This window comes from Ostrea edulis, chromosome 7 (assembly GCF_947568905.1).
Source record: "Ostrea edulis chromosome 7, xbOstEdul1.1, whole genome shotgun sequence".
Lineage (NCBI taxonomy): Eukaryota > Metazoa > Mollusca > Bivalvia > Ostreida > Ostreidae > Ostrea > Ostrea edulis.
Window position 1 is genome coordinate 53,665,645 of NC_079170.1, and position 19,104 is coordinate 53,684,748.

Here is a 19,104-nt window from a genome sequence, read left to right on the forward strand (position 1 = left end):
AAAGCAATTGTTCATCATCAGATAATTTTTGTTTGTTCTAAAGAACACCTCCCTTTGGAACTCTTTAGTATAAAAAGACAAATTTAATACATTGTTGATTTGATTGAATAGGTGATGGATTGAATAGCCTATTATCCAAAATAGAAGAATAAAACATATTAGATCTGCCTTAAAACATGAACAAAGGATGGCTAGAGCTAGAGAGCGATCCTGGTAAATAATATTTATGTTCACAATGAAACTTATGAAATAACAAGAATTGTTCCCTGCCATGTCCGACTGTCTATGTACAGTGTATTTTCACTAAACGCATACTTGATTGGTATATATGAATTTTCAGGGGGGGGGGGGGGGGGGGGATTGTGAAATTTTAGTTTTCTGAACCTTATGAAATTTTTATGTGTTTATTTTCATAGGTTTGTTTACCTTACTGATTGAAGATATGGGTGAGTTAACTAAATTTAGCTATTCAAGAACCACAGGGCTTGAAGCTAATTTTTTATGTCACCAGTCCAGCCGGACTGATGGTGTATAATTTCAACCAGTCCGCAGAAAAAATTACCAGTACAACAGAGTTTTCCAGAAATAATCAAACACACTTAGATGTGGGATTTATATTTGCGAATCAGATTCGTCTGATATCCACAGATCGAAGCATGCCAAATGTGTGTATAAAATTTCATAAGTATATTTTCCAAAATGATGCTTTTAAAATTAACCAGTCCCATCGGACTGACTAAAACAAATGTATGTCAGTCTGCAAGACTTTTAACCAGTCATAGACAGACGGGCATACGTTAATTTCGAGCCCTGAACCAATGATAATGTTGGATGTTGTTTTAATTGCATTTCTATTATTCTATATTCTGATTATCTTAATTTGATGCAGGTGTAAAAGATGTCCAGGTAGAAGAAATCTATGATCTACAAAAGGCAATTGAAGGGTGAGAGCAAGCACATTACCAATGATTAAATTATTTGAATCACTAATAAAAGTTTGAGAAGAAGCAAAAGAAATCACAGTCGTGTGATTATTATGAAGCAATGAATTGATATTCCAATAACTCATTATCTTAGGACTGCCTATGGGTTTATTTTCCTGTTCCGTTGGATTGAGGAGAGAAGGAGTCGCCGTAAGACAACCACAGAGGAGGAATCCTTTGTACAGGATGAGAACATTGTCAACAGCATTTTCTTTGCTCAGCAGGTTGTTGCACGATTGTTGTCTGTACACTTTACACATTCTGAGCACTTATCCAAAGTTTTATTTTTATTCACTTTTGAAACAGGTATTTCAGTTATTTTAAGAATTATGTCTCCCCTCTTCCAGAGGGAGACATATTGTTTTTGTACTTTCTGTCCGTCCGTCTGTCTGTCACAAAATCTTGTGAACGCTTCTCTTCCTATATGGCTTACAGGGCTTGAAGCTAACTTTTTATGTCACCAGTCCAGCCGGACTGATGGGGTATAATTTCAACCAGTCCGCAGAAAAATTTACCAGTCCTACCGAGTTTTCCAGAAATAATTAAACATATTTCGTTAATGTTATTAAAATGAAATTTAACTCAATATGCCTCAGATAATATTGTAACACTTAAATGTGGGATTCATATTAATGAATCAGATTCGTCTGATATCTACAGATCGAAGCATGCCAAAAGTGTGCATAAAATTTCAGAAGTATATTTTCCAAAATGATGCTTTAGAAAATAAACCAGTCCCATCGGACGGACTAAAACAAATGTCAGTCAGTCCGCCAAACTTTTAACCAGTCACAGACTGACGGGCATATGTTAATTTCGAGCCCTGGCTTATCGGATAGATTTGAAGCTTTGTACAAAGCCATTTGTATTTGTGATTATTATCGGGACAGGAGGATCCAATTATTTTTCTTAAAGCTGTAATGGACCTAAGAGGGATGGAGGCTGGTAAAACAGCTTGTGAACATTTCTCCTCCTATATGATTTATCCGATAGACTTGAAACTTTTTACAATACTTCAGTGCCATTTGCAGATGTGCATATTTTAGGGACCGGAGGATCCAATTGTTTTCCTTAAAGATATAGTGGATCTGAGGGGTGGGGGGCATAAGATAGTTTGTGAACATTTCTCCTATATTATTACTCATGGTTTGCCCAATTGCAGGAAAGGAACTCAAACTTGCATAAGCCATAAATCATAAATATACTTCGAATTATCGTTCGATATATAATGGTAAATTATTGTTTTCTGTACATAATGTAATGTTTTATTCAATTTGTGATTATTTAAAACTTTGATATGCTATAATGATAAAACAATAAAACTAGATATGTTTTATACTAATATACCAATTGTAAGATTATTAAACTCAACTTTCAATTTGTTTATATTGCAATGAAAAGGTGATGTAAACCAAATAAAAGTGTGTAGGAAAGTTATGATATCTTATCTATTTTTATGTGTGTTTATTTATGTTTATTTTTTCTTTTAAATTAATGTATCTTCAAATAATTATCGGACTTGAAAATATTCCACTAAGTGTACTGTGGTTTACCAATACGAGAAAAATACTCCTAATACCACACACTTGTAGTGTGAAATCATATGGCAAAGCCAGCTATGTAGGAATCACCAACCCTTCTTACAATAAACATTAGACATTTTTTTCTTTGATATATTTTGTAATTTAACTTGTTTCGTTCATAAATATATTTTAAATTGTTTTGTCAAGATAAATTTCACTGGCTTCTCTTTTTCCTCTTCAAAAAGGAAATATGCAATGAAATGTCACAGGTTTATTAAAAACTGCTTAAGTTTATTACTAACCATAACAGTTTAGTTTATTACTAAATTTAAGCAGCATAAGTTTCTTACTGACAAATCCAGGGGACCAAAACAGCATAGGTTTATTACTGACCAAAACAGCATAGGTTTATTACTGACCGAAACAACATAGGTTTATTACTGACCGAAACAACATAGGTTTATTACTGACCAAAACAACATAGGTTTATTACTGACCAAAACAACATAGGTTTATTACTGTCTAAAACAACATAGGTTTATTACTGTCTAAAACAACATAGGTTTATTACTGACCGAAACAACATAGGTTTATTACTGACCAAAACAACATAGGTTTATTACTGACCAAAACAACATAGGTTTATTACTGTCTAAAACAACATAGGTTTATTACTGTCTAAAACAACATAGGTTTATTACTGACCGAAACAACATAGGTTTATTACTGACCAAAACAACATAGGTTTATTACTAAACAAAACAACATAGGTTTATTATTAAACAAAACAACATAGGTTTATTACTAAACAAAACAGCATAGTTTTATTACTAAACAAAACAACATAGGTTTATTACTAAACAAAACAACATAGGTTTATTACTGACCGAAACAACATAGGTTTATTACTAAACAAAACAACATAGGTTTATTACTGACCAAAACAACATAGGTTTATTACTGACCAAAACAACATAGGTTTATTACTGTCTAAAACAACATAGGTTTATTACTAAACAAAACAACATAGGTTTATTACTAAACAAAACAACATAGGTTTATTACTGACCGAAACAACATAGGTTTATTACTGACCAAAACAACATAGGTTTATTACTGACCAAAACAACATAGGTTTATTACTGTCTAAAACAACATAGGTTTATTACTAAACAAAACAACATAGGTTTATTACTAAACAAAACAACATAGGTTTATTACTAAACAAAACAACATAGGTTTATTACTGACCGAAACAACATAGGTTTATTACTGACCAAAACAACATAGGTTTATTACTGACCAAAACAACATAGGTTTATTACTGACCAAAACAACATAGGTTTATTACTGTCTAAAACAACATAGGTTTATTACTAAACAAAACAACATAGGTTTATTACTAAACAAAACAACATAGGTTTATTATTAAACAAAACAACATAGGTTTATTACTAAACAAAACAGCATAGTTTTATTACTAAACAAAACAACATAGGTTTATTACTAAACAAAACAACATAGGTTTATTACTGACCGAAACAACATAGGTTTATTACTAAACAAAACAACATAGGTTTATTACTGACCAAAACAACATAGGTTTATTACTGACCAAAACAACATAGGTTTATTACTGTCTAAAACAACATAGGTTTATTACTGACCAAAACAACATAAGTTTATTACTGACCAAAACAACATAGTTTTATTACTGACCAAAACAACATAGGTTTATTACTGATCAAAACAGCATAGTTTTATTACTGACCAAAACAACATAGGTTTATTACTGATCAAAACAACATAGTTTTATTACTGACCAAAACAACATAGGTTTATTACTGATCAAAACAACATAGGTTTATTACTAAACAAAATGAAAAAGTGTTGGTTTATTACTGACCAAAACATTGGTAAACATAAATATTAATGAATTTTACTTCAGGTGATACCCAACTCATGTGCTACCCATGCCTTGTTAAGTGTTCTACTAAATTGTGATGAGAGAGTCAAACTAGGAGAAACTCTCTCTAAACTGAAGGAGTTCTCCAAAGGAATGGGACCAGAGGTGAGTCAGACAGAGACGGCTCTATAATGCTGCTAATTATTGTGTACTTATTGTAAACATTGGTTATTATTATTACTCATGCATCAGCCATTTATGTAAAGGGAGAAGTTTTTACTTGAAATGAAAGATACATGTGTACCTTTATCATGTTCTTAAAACATGCACATATTATATCCGATGACAACTTCAAGTTCTTTATTGCTTTAAGCTTTACAGTACGATATTATAAACAATATTAACATGGGAGTGGAACAAACATACGCAGTTACAAATAGTAGTATCATGGATTACAATTTTTTCTTGGTGTCATACTATTGGATATAAATTTTCCAAGGCTACAAAGATCTTTGAAGTTTTCCATGTTAAACAGAGTATTGATTTAAACATTGATGGGTTTTTTAATAATATAGTATTCCGTTATAATCCCCCCTCCCCCCATAATTCTGTATATGCAGGACAAACTAATATAAAGTGGTACTTTGAAATCATTGTATTCTTAGCAGTCAGTGTGGTAATGTTAGTTATTTGTTTGTTTTTAGCGGTCAGTGTGGTAATGTTAGTTATTTGTTTGTTTTTAACGGTCAGTGTGGTAATGTTAGTAATTTGTTTGTTTTTAAGGACAAGGGTGTAGCTATAGGAAACATGCCAGCATTAGCGTCAGCGCACAACAGCCATGCAAGGTTTGCTCTCTTGGCATGTTTTGCCATAAGTCAGTTATTAAAAATGCACTAGTCTTGATTCATCATGATCTCATGATTTATCTACTCAGATTTCCTGTTTGAAAGCTAATTTGCAACAGGCTATCTCTAACTTATATTTGAATTTCATTTTTCTTTTGTTTGTTTGGTTTTTTTGTTGTTTTTTTTTGTTGTTGTTGTGATAAACATTCTACCAAGTTGAAGGACTTGGAGATCTCCAGGTCTGACTTAATTAAAGGAGAATGTTTACACCCTGCCAAACTGAAGATTGGATTTGTTTAAGTGAATATTTCTCCTTCAGACCTGAGCCCCGGCACCCCCCAGAGAAACAACAGGGACTGTCCACTGTCAGGACCATGGAGGCTTTCCATTACGTCAGTTATGTTCCCATTCATGGTCGCCTGTTTGAACTTGATGGACTGAAGCCCTACCCTATAGATCATGGTGATATGCCACACTGTATTTAGTTTGTCAGTTCAGAAATATGAGTCATTATAAAATACTGGGACTTTCAGTGAGATTAAAATGAGTTAAATACCCAAGCTCATTTAAAAGATAAACATTTAATTTAAACTCTAGATTGTAAATTCAAAGTAACCTTGTGAACCTAATCATTTATTTGGTACTGTAATCCCCTGACTGGTTTGACTAGGTCCCTGGGAGAGAGACGAGTACTGGACAGAGAAGTTCCGGAGAGTCATCACTGAGCGACTGGGCATGGCCACTGGAGGGTAATCAGTTTATTGTCCTCTTTCATTTATAAAAGTGTGGAGTCATTAAATATTGTTCACTAGTCTTTACAGAAACTTTAAAGTATCTGACCTACGATAAACCCCTAATTTTTGTGCACCCCTTGAAAGAAGAGGGGCATATTGCTTTGCACTTGTTGGTTGATATATCTGTCGGTAGACCACATGTTGTCCGCTCAATATTTTGAGAACCATTCACTTGAGCATAATGATATTTCATATGTGGGTTGGTTATGAGTAGAAAAGGACCCCTTTTGATTTTCAGGTCCAAAAGTCAAGGGTTAATCCACTCTGGACATGGGAAGATACTGTCTGCTCAATATCTTGAGAACCCTTTCCTTGACAGACATCAAACTTGCTATCTGATGATGTCAAACTTGGTACACATCCTAAGGAGTAGATGACCCCTATTGTGTTTAGGTCACATGGTCAAAGGTCAAACTGGACATAGGAAAATACTGTCCACTCAATGTCTTAAAATCCATTTGCTTGACAGGGATCAAACTTGGTACACTGGTACATCATAAGGAGTAGATGCCCCCTATAAATTTTGGGATCACATTGTGAAAGGTTAAGGATCAAACTGGACATAGTAATCAGTTTATTGTACTCTTTCATTTATAAAAGTGTGGAGTCATTAGATATTGTTCACTAGTTTTTACAGAAACTTTAAAGTATCTGACCCATGATAAACCCTTAACTGGACATAGTAAAATAATATTATATAATAATATAAAATAATATTTAATAATCATTTGCTTGAATGACACCGAACTTACGCTGGTACATCCTAGGGAGTAGATGACCCCTATTGATTTTTAGGTCACATGGTCAAAGGCCAAGGGTCAATCCACTCTGGACATAGGAAGATTGACCACTCAGTATCTTGAATTGTTTTGGCACTACTATTAATTAAATGATACCTTTGGATGTACCAGTGTGCTATTTAAAAATAAAGCACACAAATTCAAAGATTTAAAATCATCATCATTACTGCTGACTTCATATTTTGCATGTATATTCCTGATTGAGTGGGCTTATATAAGGCAGTGCCTGCTGCCCAGTACTATTATGTAAAATTCTGTTACATAATAGAATATTATTTGTTCCCGTTGATAGTGGCAAGTTGACGAATGCCCCTTACTAAATTACTAAGATGGAAGCATAAGATCATAATTCTTTGAATTTGTGTGTTTTATTTTTAGAATTCTAAACAAAATCTGTAATAACTGACTATCTTCTCTCAAAATATTGATTTGGAAAACCCTACTCTTGTATGATAATGAAGGAAGCCTATATTGACCCTTTAATGCAGGCAGAGAAACATCAGTGGAAAAATAAGATAATTCTTTTGTGATCATGTCATTCATGTGACCACCTCAACCATTTCCCAAGGTTTTGAACATATAACAACCTAAACACTTCCTTCTCCCATACTGACTTTATAAATCATATCTTCTGTATGTGCAGAGAGCCTTACCACGACATCCGTTTTAATCTGATGGCAGTGGTCCCGGACAAACGATCCCTGTACGAACACAAACTGGCCACTCTGAAGACCAATCGACAGATTGTCCTGGAGACCCTTCAGCAGGTGAGGCTTTGTCGGTTGTGTAAAGCAGCTTTGCATGGTGTTCTTACTGATTGTAATGCAGAACTGAGTAATAGTGTGATAATAGTAATGAAATAATGCATTCAAATGATACATGTATATTAAACATATTGGGGATTTGGGAATATTAAAGAGAAATGGGATGATATATGAAATACTAAAGAGAAAAATGCACAGTAAGTAACTACTTTGATTGTTCTTGGTTTGAGAAGTTGATATATCCTGGTATTTATATTACAATGAGAGTATTGTATAAAATGAATTTGATATATGGTGAAACCTGTCCCGTGTAAGGGAAATGCTTTACGTATTGTAGGTTATGAGTAACTCTGATGGCTCAGACATGGTATGATTGTAGCTGGGCACCAGTTTACTAACTGTTAGGGTTATACCTAGTTCCCTTTGTAAACTCTCTTCATTGTTACTAGTGTATAACTATATTTAGTACTTTGTACTCTTTTGTAGTCATTTCAGTGGGCCAGGAAAGCTTTCATTTATATGTCATTCATGTGTTTAAAAGTTAATGAATTTTTGTATGTTGTATACATGAAATTCACCACCAAGTCCACACCATCTGAAATTACATGTATATAGCAAATTTTAACATCATTCACTTATTTGAATGGTTACATTCATCATCATCATCATAATTATCATCACCATCATTATTATCATCATTATCATCACCATCATTATGATATCCATCACCATTTTTATCTCCATCACCATTATCTTCACCATTATTATTTATATTATCATCATAATCATTATCACCATCATCAATATCATCACCATCATCATTATCTTCACCATCATCAATATCATCATCATCATCATCTCCATAATCATTATTTCCACCATCATCAATATCATCATCATCATCTCCATAATCATTATTTCCACCATCATCAATATCATCATCATTATCATCTCTATAATCATTATCACCATCATCAATATCATCATCATCATCATTATCTTCACCATCATCAATATCATCATCATCTCCATAATCATTATTTCCACCATCATCAATATCATCATCATTATCATCTCTATAATCATTATCATCATAATCAATATCATCACCATCATCATTATTTCCACCATCATCAATATCATCACCATCATCATTATCTTCACCATCATTATCATCTCCTAAATAATGTTTTTAAAATCATACTATCAGTAAAATTAATGACCAGCATTTTTGTTGTTACTCCCCTTACCCTGGAAACTTTTTGTTGCAGTCCTAAGCTTCACATAAATAGTATTTAACAGACAGTATATAGTAAAGCTTACTTGATCAAATTCTTTGATATCATTTTGAGTTTTAACAGGCTGTAGTATATCTATGATGAAATCAAGGTTCACTTTCTTTAATTTTGTGAAGAACGTGTATTTACAATGGTAGGGTTGGGGAAGGGGGTTTTACTGTTGTATTTGATGCTTACATGTATTTCCCTCCAAGTTATAACACAATTCATATCAAGAATTTTAGAAGTAATATATTAAAAAAAAAACCAGCAACTGAAAATAAAGCACATTAAAATCATGTGATGATATAAATATAGTTAGAATTGGGCACATAGCATTGTATTTCAAAGTTGTAATGGGAGGTGAGTGGATGAGCAGTCAGAGAAGTTTACTTAACCCCTTATCTCTAAATCCAAAATCATGGGGGCAGGGGCAGACAAGGGGTTGATCTTTCAGTTCAATTCTTCAATTCATTGGTTGAATTTTACATTTCCACTACAATGCATTACTACAATAAAAAAAAGTTGGTGGGGGGGGGGGGGGGGGGCAGCCTATAGATTGAACTTTGCATTTAAAGGTAACCAACTTTGCATGTAATGATAATAGAAAAAGGACATTGTTGAAAAAGGGGGACCTGTGTATTTGAGTACATGTAATTGCACGAAAAAAATCAAGGGCTATACTTTGTTACATCATGACCCTACATTGTCTGCAAAGAAATCCCAGACACCTGAATAAAATCAGTAATGACAGATATTGTATAGTCATATTGGTTTTTGATCATTACATATAATTCTTAGAAAAATTCCTTAACTTGCACTCATTACAATCAGAGTAAATTTTCTATTTACTCCTAATGTTGATGCCATGAATTGAGGACCACATTGTACTGTGTGCCCCCTTTATTCAGGGGGAAATAATTCGTGCAGCATTGTGAAAAACATCCCATTTATACTCCATAATGTGCAGGTGTCTCACGGGGCCTTTGAGAGATATCAAATCCAGATGTTATAACATTTAAGGAATGGATGTCTAGGTTGTTTTTAGTATAGGAGATATAGAAACAATGGGAACATTGGATAATTTCTGCATAGTTGGCTTTGTCAAGAATTCAGATTATACTTCCATTGTTGGTTTGTCCCCCATAATACAACCAACCTAGACATTTATTCTTTGTATTTTGTAGTAGATGTCAAGGTTAAAGGTCAGTTCTTTTATCAAGAAATGCATTACATTGAAACAGCTCAAGGTTATGAATGGCAAAACATTCATTTGGAGAATGTTAAGATATTTTACTATCAAACAATTACTACTCTTGGCTGAGTGCATGTTTATAATGCATATAAAGTGTAGAATTTTGAGTTCCGATAAATTTCAATCAGAAAAGCTCACTTGAGCCTTTGGCTCAGGTGAGCTAAAAACAACCCCAGTTTTGATAGGAAAAGTTTGGCTTTTTCATATAGAGATATGTATTTCTTGGGTTTGTTTTATTATTTCTTATCATTTAGTCCATCATAACTCCTACATATATAAGGAACTGTTTTACATATTGTAATACATCAAAACATATTTAATTTTGAATTTAATATTTTTCTAAATTTTAACATTATTAGCAATTAATTTTCTTAATTCTTTAGCAATTAATTCTTTAAGTAATGCACAGTAATTCACAAAAACTTCACGGAATATGTTTTTTTTTAGTGTTTACAGAGTACACGTATTACATTCCTGAAAACACCATATGAACATGTATAAGAAATACAACATGCATACCTTCATTCATGACTACATTCCATGGGGCAATGACTGTGACATTTGACCTTGAATAATGCTTTGACCTTTACCTTTCAGTTCTCCAAATATGAAGTCATTGATGCAATTCAAAAGTTATGATGCACCATGAATTTTTTGACAGAGAATCGTGTAAAGTCAAGCCTGCCTATGAAATGTGGCTGTGTTTGTTTACGTGTTCCATTCATTTGTCTCTCACTTGATTCATTTATTTATAGAAATTGTTTGCTTTTATCTCAAAGCTTCTGGAAAACAAGGTACATGTATATATTTTAGGGGATGTTGTTTCTTATACCTACTTTAATCAGAAAAACTTCTATTTTTTTTTTTTTGGTCTTTTCTCAAGAAACTGAGCACTTAGAAACTTCACTCAAACTTCTCCTAGTGCACTTTTTATACGTTTGTCTTTTGACAGGCTGTATTATGGTATAGACTTTCCCATTCATCCGTCTGTCTGTCCATCTGCTAACTTTTTCATGGAAAGATTATATCTTAAACACTCTGAGGCATTGAACTATCAAACCTAGTCAGCTGATGCATCTTGGGGCTTGGAGGAGGGGGAGGGGGGTATTATGATATGTCACTCTAGCCTCCCTCTGGAATTTTATGGCTAGGTATATATATTGAAATCGTTTCTGGATCTTGAACACTGTGAGGCCTAGAACCATCAAAGTTAATCAATGGATACATCTTGGGGACAAGATGTGTTTTGACCCAAAGTAGGTCACTGTGGCCATATTTTGGAATTTTATGACTACACAGTCAAATCATGTTCATATCATATCTTGCACTCTGTTAGGCCTAGCCCCATCAAACTGGTTTGCTGATAGAGAACTTTAGGTATGTTACAGTAAGTTTATTTCAATGTAGTTGCAAATAACAGTGCATCGATCATGGCTTGTGATTTCCAGTATCAAACATAGACATGCACATGTAGTTCCACTCAAGCGTATCAGGTACCCTAGCGGAGCACTTTATTCTGTTGTGGGTGAAGTGTGGTTTTAGATTATTCGTCATTTTTAAATTATTTGTTGTATGCACTATCAATTTACATTTTATTTTAAATTTTTGCTGTAATATTCCATTTAGTGGTTCTCTGTCTCCGTCAAATTGTCCTGTTCTGCATGGAGTGAATACAGATGTACATGGGCCTATTAATTGTGTGTGTGTGCTTTATCATCAGTTGCATGACAATCTAGTAAATTAAATGTAATTCAGTTGCAGAGAAATCTAGGAGAGGGATGTGGGGACAGCTATGAGGTGTAATGTACACGTGAAACTTACGTCTAACAGCATGCTCTACATGTGGTTTTTCCTACCTATGTCTTTTCTATAGCTTTGAATAAAGCTTATTTGTTTACATCTATTTTTTTCCATGTTGAAAATTAAAAGTGATGTGATGATGTTTTAGAGTCCCTGAAATTATACTCCACATATTTTAAAATGAATTCTAGTTGCAACTCTTATTATGACAGCAAATAAAATGTGTAGAAATTTTAGACCCAAAACATTTTTTAGTATGGTAGGTCTTGCTTTATGTACCACATTTTGAACTGACACAGCAATATTTACTGTAATGGATCATGCCATGTTTGTAAATATTGATTTAAAGCCCAGTTATTTTCAGAAAACAAACATACACCTTATTTAATGAATATTGCCTTTGATTTAAGTGAATTGAAATAATTTATATGTATGTATTGTTGAATTCAATATCAAATTATTAAATGTGGACATTTTGTTTTAATTTAGATGGTAAAAATGACAAACCCAGGGCTGACATCAGCAGATAGAGACAAGTACTTGGCTGCTGTAAAGCAGCAGGGGAGGCTAACACTGAAGAATGGACATGAACCAGTTCAGGGGACCAGAACAGAGGTAAAGAAACAGGATATAGCAACAACTTCTGGTGGGAAAAGTTCAGAGCCTGCTGAGGAAATAATATGTGTAGATGACTCGGACAGTGAAAGTGCTAAACCAGAAAAAGAAGACAACAAAAGCCCAGAGATGCAGGCTAATGTGCAGGAAACACAGAATGTGGAGCAAGGTCAAAGTTCAGAAGGCAAAGGTCAGGCTGTGGGAAACCAAGCACAGGGGGGAAATAGAGAGGAAAATTCTGAGAGTGATGAAAATCATCAGATCACAGTGATGGAGGAGGGTACTGCATCATCAGACCTGACTAAGCCACTAACAATCGAGACCAAATTCCCAGAATCCTCGGCGTCTTCTGGCCCCGGGAGTGAGAGTACAGACACTGCATCAGAAGTTGGAAGTTGTTTCAGCTCACCTACCAGTGGTTTTAACTCCTGCCAGAACAGCCCCCAAACAGAGGCTGGAACAGGTAACTATTCAACAACCTTTTACCAACACTGTGTTGTAGAACTGTTCATATAAGGGAAAATAAATTCTAAAGTTAGATTCAGCTTGTGGTTGGCTCAAGGTCAAAATTTGTGCATTCCCTCCAAGTTGTGACTTCACGGAAAAACTGTTATGTTGGAAAGTGGAAGATAGCTTAAGTTTATGTACAATAAAACTTTGAAATTAAAAACTTTAAATTTACCATTCTTACTAGTAGTTGGGAATAAAAAGCATATTTAGGAATAAGTAACAGCTAAAAAAAATTAAAACTCCTACCAGACTCCAATTCATGATCTACAGATGGGCAGTTAGATATATGAACCCACAGATTTAAAAGGAAGAAGAGTGCATTGCTGATAGTTTTTAGTCCCAACCAATAGAGCTGAAGGGGACTACTAGTTTACACTCTGTCAGTCTGTCCTTCTGTCTGTCTGTCCTTCTATTGCAACTTAGTTTTCTAAACACTTTTTTTTTTTACCCTGCTTTCAGTTAGGAAGCTAAAATTGGGTATGTGGTTTACTACTGTATGTTTACAGATCAAGCTTGAGTTTTGTCACAGTTGAGGTATTTTCAAAAGATTCATGGGACTTGTAGCCAAATATAGTTTTCGGGATTTTTTTCCACTATGCTTTAACTTGCGAATCTGAAACTTGACTTCTGTTACTTAATGAGTAGATACAGATCATTATGGTTAACATATTCTAACAAAAATTGTAAGACTTGGTTTTATGGTTGAATGAAATTTTGTTTTCTGGACCTTTTTTTTTTTACCAAGCAACTGAAATTTAGTATGTCATTGACTACTGTATGTTTACAGATCAAGCTTAAGTTTCATCACAGTTGAGTGATTTTTTACAAGATTTATAGGACTTTATGCAAATTGTAACTTTCCTGACTTTCCTCTACAATGCCTTAACTTAGGAATCTGAAATTAGATGTGTGGTTATCGAATGAGTAGACACATATTAGGTTTTACTTTTGTTACAGTTGAATTATTCTAACAAATATTGTAAAACTTTGTCTTGTACTCTGCCTAGTATTGTGGGTTTTTTTTTATTGTGTGAGATCTGTATAATCTAAGGCATACCCATAATAATCCACTTCATCTGATTATCCACATCTATTTTACAAGAGATCAAAATTATAATATTTTTTGGTATAAAAAAATGATATCCGCCCAATCATCCAAACATATCTAATTTTAGATTTTCAATTTTTATTTAAACACAAAGAAATCTTAAATATCACATGCCAAAAACAAAGTACAGTTGCAATGTAAGAATAAGAATTAATTTTTGAAAATACATGCAACACTTTACATTGGCATACCTTTCATGAAGTGTTAACTCGCTCTATAAAGTGTCACAGTTCATGCTCTCATGTATTTTTTAAAAATACGAAAATAATTTCTTATTTGTATGGTGATTGGTCAGTGTTGTTTTGGACTATTTCTTATTTGTATGGTGATTGGTCAGTGTTGTTTTGGACTATTTCTTATTTGTATGGTGATTGGTGGTCAGTGTTGTTTTGGACTATTTCTTATTTGTATGGTGATTGGTCAGTGTTGTTTTGGACTATTCTAGATGGCACATCAAACAAAGAGGACAGTGGCCAGTCACAGCCAACACGACACAAACGGAAGTTCAGCGGGAACCAGCCCTTCACTCCTAAGGTTGGTACATGTACACCGACTTTCTTTGTAGGAAATTCTTCTTTCCAGTGTTTTCATTAAAATTTTGTTATCAAAAAAGGATTAACAGTGTAAATGAATCTTTTGCTTCATGGTCGCCAATGGCAGTGAAATTAACCTGACCTCCAAAATCTGACAAGCAGGTTGCTCATGTGACAAAAAGAGTTTGAAGGAGGGGGGACAACTGGGAGTGCACTTTTCATCTGATCATATACAATCAAAAAGCTTATATCCACATCATCTGATATAATTTATTTAGAGAATGAAAGTAATTTTACTCGTTTTATACAATACATGTATAAAGTAAGTTGTGGCAATTTACGCATTATAAACCGTGACACGGTTTATAAAATTGTGTAAATTGTCTCAACTTTCTTTATATCATATAAAATGAGTAAATATTATTTTCATTCCTTATAATTTATTTAGTAAACTGCGTTTGGTATTATCTGATGAATAATTCTAAACAAAATGTTAATTTTACCTGACACAGATCAATATTGCCATAGCAACAAAATGGAAACTGAGCAGTCCAAGTATTGTGGTGTCATTCCTAGTACGTCATATAGTGGGACTAAATGGCAACTTTGTTATAAGATATAAAGAATGTTGATGAAATCAAATGAACCGATGAAATTGTGTTTTACAAGTAAAATTAGATTATAAGTTTGTAAAAGCCAAGGATGGGTTTTATTATGTAATAAGATACAATGTAAGTACATATACTGAACATTTATCATTTTGGTTGTAGATACAAAAACTTTCAATCATATCTATGGCCTGAGTTAGACAATTGGGAGCAAATTGTTTTTGACTCTGCGCCAACAACTTTAACCTTGAACTTTCAAACTATACAAGTTAGTGAATTTATACTTGGAACGCTGAAAGGTCAAGGTCAAATTTGCCACACTTGAACATGGCAATGCTCTGGGGAATACTAATATTTTACTAACACATCTTGCTTAGTTCTTGTAAATTTTGGTTTTTTTTGGTATCATCATGATATATTGTATTCACCTCTAGGATTTATTAGCCCTGCTGAAGAATGTAGAAAATGAAATCAAACTGTGTGAAGTAAATCTCAAGGATGAAATCGACAAGAGAAGAAAGTATCAGGTAAAATTTAATCATTTCATCAGCAAACAATGGATACACTGCCCTTCAGACTCCATACATAAATGACTGTCCTTTTAATTAAATGTTGTGTTGGCATCAACTGAAAAATCCCCAAGATGAAATTAATTGTTTAATTTTCATTTCAAAACAAAACCCTGAACTTTCCATCACATCCTTGTTTTGGTGAAAATGTTTTATTACTATTACAGGTATATCGTCGACTGCCCTATTTCGGTAACTGACCAGAATCGGTGACCTCTTGTTTACGTGTTCGCATTGTTGTTTCCGATTGTAGATTGCGCCATCAATTTCGCCGTAGTGTTTGCAAACATATATAAAGTACGTCTTCAATTTTTTCCCGAAAATGAACCACTAGAAGGAGAGTATGCGAAAAATCAACACGAGCACCCCAAAAATAAAGCCCATAAACTTATTGCTTTTTCAAGCAAACCTTCACATTGATATAAAGTATACCAAAAGTCTAGAACTCCACACTATGTTATTTTATTCATTGACATTTAGTTGCACATTCCTCCTGTATACATGTATATGTTTTAACAGTTACAAACTTTTGGCAAACTTATATCAACAATGGTCACCGAAATGGGTGACGTCACCGTTTTAGGACAACAAAGTGACATGTTTTTTGTTACGAAAATATATTCAATTAACGTACCAATGGAGTTGGAATTTTTGGATGAAAGTAAAGGAATTTAATTACTTTAATGGTAGGAGTATTATTTATTTATTTAATCCAAATGATTAATGAGAAAATCGCGGTTTATCACTAAGGTCACCGAAACTGGTCAGTCGACGATATATGATTTTGAAGGAACCACTGTTACCAGGCATGACTTGTCTTTGTAGATATTATTATATCTATATATATATTTGAATTCACTGAAACTTTTCTCTTATATTTCTTTTGAAATGTGCATTGCTTTTAGCCTCAACAATGAATATGTTTGTTGCAAACTACAAATGTAGATTTATCCGGTTATTTAGGACCACCTGTCCTCGTAATCATTACCAAATATGGGGTGTCATCAAGGTTCCATTTAAAGTAACAAATGGGTCAATGATATGATATTTTAAATATAGTTTATATTTTTAAAAAAACATTACAATATAAACAATAAAAGGTCTTTGTTGTTTTATCGGGTGATGAAAATAGCAATTTATTGCAGAATAAATTTGCTGAACATGCTAACACGGGTTATGAATTATTACTACAGAGCTGACTACTTCATCATCTGATAAAACAACAAAAAAAGCATTTTATTGTTTTTAAAAATGTAAAGTCTTTTGACGGACTGTATTATGGTATGAGTTTTTTCGTGTAATTGTCGGTTAGCTTTTTTGTGTCTGGATGATATCTTTTATACTGTGAGGCCTAGGATGACCAAACCTGGACAGCTGATGCATCTGTGGGGTGGGGGTGGGGTGGGTGGGTTGAGTCATGACCCAAAAATATCACTGTGGCCTCCTTTTGGAATTTACGGCTAAACATACTCAACACACGTAGGATTTATATCCTGCACATTGTGAGGCCTAGGAACATTAAACTTGATCAGTGGATGCTTCTTGGGTGAAGGTGTGTCACAAACCAAATGTAGGTCACTGTTTCCTCATTTTGAAATTTAATGGCTCATATTCAAGTCATATCTGGATCATGTCTTGAGCATTGTGAGACCATTAAACTTGGTTAGTTGCTGCCTCTTGGGGCCAAGGTGTGTTGTGACCTCATTTTGGAACATATTCACAATGTATCTGGATTGTAATCTTGCCCTCTGTAAGACCTAGCTCCTTGTCTGCTGATAGATATTGGAGTAAACATACATAGATATGCGTCATGTACATGTACCGGTAGATATCCTCTATGTACCGGTAGATATCCTCTTTGTACCGGTAGATATCCTCTTTGTACCGGTAGATATCCTCTATGTACCGGTAGATATCTCTATGTACCGGTAGATATCCTCTATGTACCGGTAGATATCCTCTATGTACCGGTAGATATCCTCTATGTACCAGTAGATATCTTCTTTATACCGGTAGATATCCTCTGTGTACCGGTAGATATCCTCATTATACCGGTAGCTCCAAACAGGCATATCATGTAACGTAGCAGTGCACTTTATTTTTAACATAAATTGAGACAAAATTGTATTGGACAAATTATGAGGGTAAATGCATGACTCAACTTAAAAGAAGTATATACTCCTAAACAGGTAAAATATGAAAATGAAGTTTGATGATGGCAGTTTAGAAGCTTAGAATCAATGTTCAGAAAAATGATTGTTTGTGATGCAAAACATAGACTGTTCCATGTTTCTGAGCTGTAGAAGACAGAAGGTTAATGTGTGGATTTTTGTAATAATTTCAGATCGATGACTGTCGAAGGACCCATAACTATGACCAGTTTATCTGCACATTTCTGTCCATGTTGGCAAAAGAAGGTCATTTAGCTGATTTAGTGGAAAAACACTCACTGATCAAGAAACGGCAGACCAGTCTCAGTCTGGGACGCGTGTCCAACATCAAAACAGCGGCAGAGAGGCGGCGGGTTAGAACCAACAGGAGGCGGTGACAAATGCAGAACAAACTGCAGTGATTGGACAGAAACAATTTTGTGGGCATTTCATTCCTCAGAGTGGATGTTGGGATATGAAAGTTTTGACATGTGTAATGTGTTCAAATTATTTATTGTAGAAGCAAAAACAAAAAACAAAAAATAGTGAGAAAGCAGGGAGTGTATTATGACTGTTGTGTGAGGAGTTTACATTGTGAGAAAGCATGGAGTGTGTTATGACTGTTGTGTGAGGAGTTTACATTGTGAGAAAGCACGGAGTGTGTTATGACTGTTGTGTGTGGAGTTAACATTGTGAGAAAGCACGGAGTGTGTTATGACTGTTGTGTGTGGAGTTAACATTGTGTTTGTGAAGGTGCTTTTCCTTCCTGTAATGTACACTGTAGATAGGAGTGATTGCATGAAATTCTGAAAGGTCTTTTTTGTCATTATTTGAAAGCATTGCATTTTGTATTTTTATTCTGTCCTGAATTATGTCATGTGCAGTGTTTGTTTTATATACATTTATTCCAAAGCTTTGCTTTTTATGATCCATGGTAATTTTAAATCATTTTAAAAAGTTTTAAAGGTACAAAATGCATTTGATTTATGTATATATTTTTTTCATATAGATTAAACATGTACATGTACTTGCATATGAATGAAATAAACAGTTATTTTCTCAAA

The 19,104-nt window shown here is 33.9% G+C and overlaps 1 protein-coding gene across 2 annotated transcripts; it reads left to right on the forward strand.

Moving 5' to 3' along the window:
- Positions 1–66: 66 nt before the first annotated feature.
- LOC125654859 (ubiquitin carboxyl-terminal hydrolase BAP1-like) lies at positions 67–19,104 on the forward strand. Of its 2 annotated transcripts, XM_048884963.2 has the most exons (14): positions 72–213; positions 417–446; positions 890–944; positions 1,078–1,207; positions 4,455–4,577; positions 5,196–5,257; positions 5,577–5,719; positions 5,928–6,006; positions 7,495–7,618; positions 10,927–10,941; positions 12,437–13,025; positions 14,626–14,714; positions 15,756–15,848; positions 18,235–19,104. In XM_048884963.2, exons 1-14 carry the CDS (start codon positions 177–179, stop codon positions 18,436–18,438), a joined length of 1,773 nt encoding a protein of 590 aa, XP_048740920.2. In that variant the 5' UTR covers positions 72–176; the 3' UTR covers positions 18,439–19,104. The 2 variants fall into 2 exon arrangements, with proteins under 2 accessions (XP_048740921.2, XP_048740920.2); XM_048884964.2 differs by lacking the exon at positions 10,927–10,941 and having other exon boundaries at positions 67–213.

Coding starts and splice junctions, on each gene's coding strand:
- LOC125654859 (XM_048884963.2), top strand. CDS start 177: ATGAACAAAGGATGGCTAGAGCTAGAGAGCGATCCTG. Junction 214..416: donor AGAGCTAGAGAGCGATCCTG/GTAAATAATATT, acceptor TTATTTTCATAG/GTTTGTTTACCTTACTGATT. Junction 14,715..15,755: donor ACCAGCCCTTCACTCCTAAG/GTTGGTACATGT, acceptor ATTCACCTCTAG/GATTTATTAGCCCTGCTGAA.